Source organism: Echinococcus granulosus (assembly GCF_000524195.1).
Source record: "Echinococcus granulosus chromosome Unknown EG_S00046, whole genome shotgun sequence".
NCBI classification, from domain to species: Eukaryota; Metazoa; Platyhelminthes; class Cestoda; order Cyclophyllidea; family Taeniidae; genus Echinococcus; species Echinococcus granulosus.
This window is the reverse complement of record NW_020170426.1, coordinates 315,842-318,128: the sequence shown is the minus strand read 5'-3', so window position 1 is coordinate 318,128 and position 2,287 is coordinate 315,842. Positions and strand designations below refer to the sequence as shown.

Genomic DNA, 2,287 nt, shown 5'->3' with positions numbered 1-2,287 from the left:
CAGCACAGCAACAAGCGTAGAGTTTAGCTGAACGTGACAAATGTGTGTGGGGCGATGACCTGACAACGCAATGTGTCACGTCTTCGCGTCTGACATGTCTAAGTCATCGTTTCCGCATCTGCTCACACGGATTCATCACGAGTATAAATTGGCCAGCAGACTGGATGGCGTCACATGCGCAAACGTCAATGGAGTGGAAGATTCTCCTCTTTGCAGTCCTTGCGTGCGGCTTTGCGGTGGCTCTGCCTTTCAATAGCAAATCCATCACTTACTCAAAACCAATGTTGGACAATGCTCAACCGGATGCAGTCCATATTGGCAATCACTGCAATCAGACGTGTCATGAAGATGTGTGTGACTACGTTTGCGATAAACGTAACTCTCCATTCCACGTCTTCGGTAACGATGAGATTAACAAGTTCCCAATTGTAACAGATTTCGTTGGAGACAAAACTAATTACTCGATGCGAGAACTGGACAACATATTGTCAGAGATGGAGGAGGAAGAGGATGCAGAAGAGGATGAGGCTGAGGATGAGGATGGGGGGCCAACTGACATGGATGCAGAGGGATACACACCACCTGATTTGGAAATGGGTTTGAGTCCATACGATTTCGTTATAGAGAGGGAGGAGTCACACATCAAGGCAGATGATGTGGAAAAGCCAAATAGTGAAATTGCAGAAGACGCGGATTCAGAGACCAAGGAAGCCGAAGTGGAGAGGCCGAATGATGTGGAACCAGCGGAGGACGCACAAAGTGGAGAAGAAACAAAGGGGAGTACAGTTGAAACTGTCACGCAAGTATCGGACTCGAGCACTGTGGAAGGAAACGTGGAGAAAACAAATGACGCATTCACGGAAGAGACGGAATCAGAAAGCGAGGGAGATGGGAGTGAGAAGTTGGTGAATACGGATTCAGGAGAGGAAGACATAGAACCTGAGGAAGCAGTGAGCGAGAATCCTTCTGTTGGCATCGCTACAGAAGGATCTGACTCACAGGCCGAGGAATCGGAGGAAGGTAAATGTACCCCAGACGATGATGCCGACATTGCGGTCAAGGAGGAAGGGCAGAAGGCGACAGACGAGGTTGATGGAGTAGAGGTGATGAAAGAGTCATGTCTTGGTGCAGATGAAGGATGCCATAGTGATGTCAAAGTTAACTTGAGAGGAGAAGGGGAGCATCCGTCACTTCTCGATAAGAGGCTCTTGCACAATACGAGCACGACATCAGATTTCGTCACAGAATAAACCAGCTTAATGCTGACCCTCTTCTGACTGTAGTAGTTGTGAATTAACCTGTCAATGTTTGGATAGTAGTAAAGTGTGTTGCATAAGCAGCCTCCTATTTCTGCTTTTTAGATCATTCTTTCAACTGTTCCTTGGTATTTATGGTGTGATTGCAATCGACAGTCTATTGCTTCGTCAAGTACACAGTTTGGATTTGGAAATGCAGCCCTGACCTCTCCAAAGCAAGAGATGTGGTGGTGGTGGTGGTGGTGGTAGTAGTAGTAGTAGTAGGCGTAGTCAGTTATGGTAACCGAAACCAAAAGTCAAACATTTTTTACCATACTTCCAATACGGTAACCGCGTCTGATTCGGACACTGCCTCATTTTACTTTCACGTTGGCAATAAATGCCAGTTGTATCTCACAATTCTGCTTGCTGTGGAAAATTTGGTGTGCGTGGTGGACAATCCTGACAAAGCATTTGTAGCATAGGGTGTATGCACAAGTTGATGAAGGTGTCCAGACAAATCGGGTAATTAGTAGCCGCAAACGAGGATCCTGTTGGCACATAGGGATTGATGCAAACGCTGCGGATATGGAGTGTAACCTGCATAGTCATCATGCCAGTGTCTTGACAGTTCTGTCCACCAAAATATGTGTGCTGAATTAATGTCATCCATTGCATAAGTTAAAGACCGTCATATTGAATAACTTGCCTCCAAACAAACACAAATGATGATTGATGCAGTTTGTGAAAGCGAAATCATCAGCAGGTCACTTCTTCGACTAACCCAACCACATGGCCGTCTAGGTCACAAATTCCATTGCTTGCTGCGATTCCTTATCGAAGTTACTGCTTCACAGGATGTTATGAGTCTGTCTGAATAGGAATGTGGTGAGAATCAACTCGGTCTTGTGCCGGAAGAAGGAAGCACCTGCTGTTCTATTTTCAGTAGAGTTGGGTGAATACTTGTCCACTTTCGACGCCTATTTGTGGTTTTACATGCAAGTCCATGCTCATGTCCTGGTGTCTCAATTTTGAATCCAATTGCGGGTTAA

General features: G+C 45.9%; 1 protein-coding gene across 1 annotated transcript; it reads left to right on the top strand. All coding sequences in view use genetic code 11, as the record gives it.

Annotated features, from left to right (window-relative positions):
- Positions 1 to 188: 188 nt before the first annotated feature.
- On the top strand, positions 189 to 1,250 carry EGR_05814 (hypothetical protein; the record flags this gene model as incomplete). Its single annotated transcript, XM_024495063.1, has 1 exon — positions 189 to 1,250. The coding sequence occupies one exon, from the start codon at positions 189 to 191 to the stop codon at positions 1,248 to 1,250; it is 1,062 nt and encodes a 353-aa protein (XP_024350526.1).
- Between the last annotated feature and the right edge of the window lie 1,037 nt (positions 1,251 to 2,287).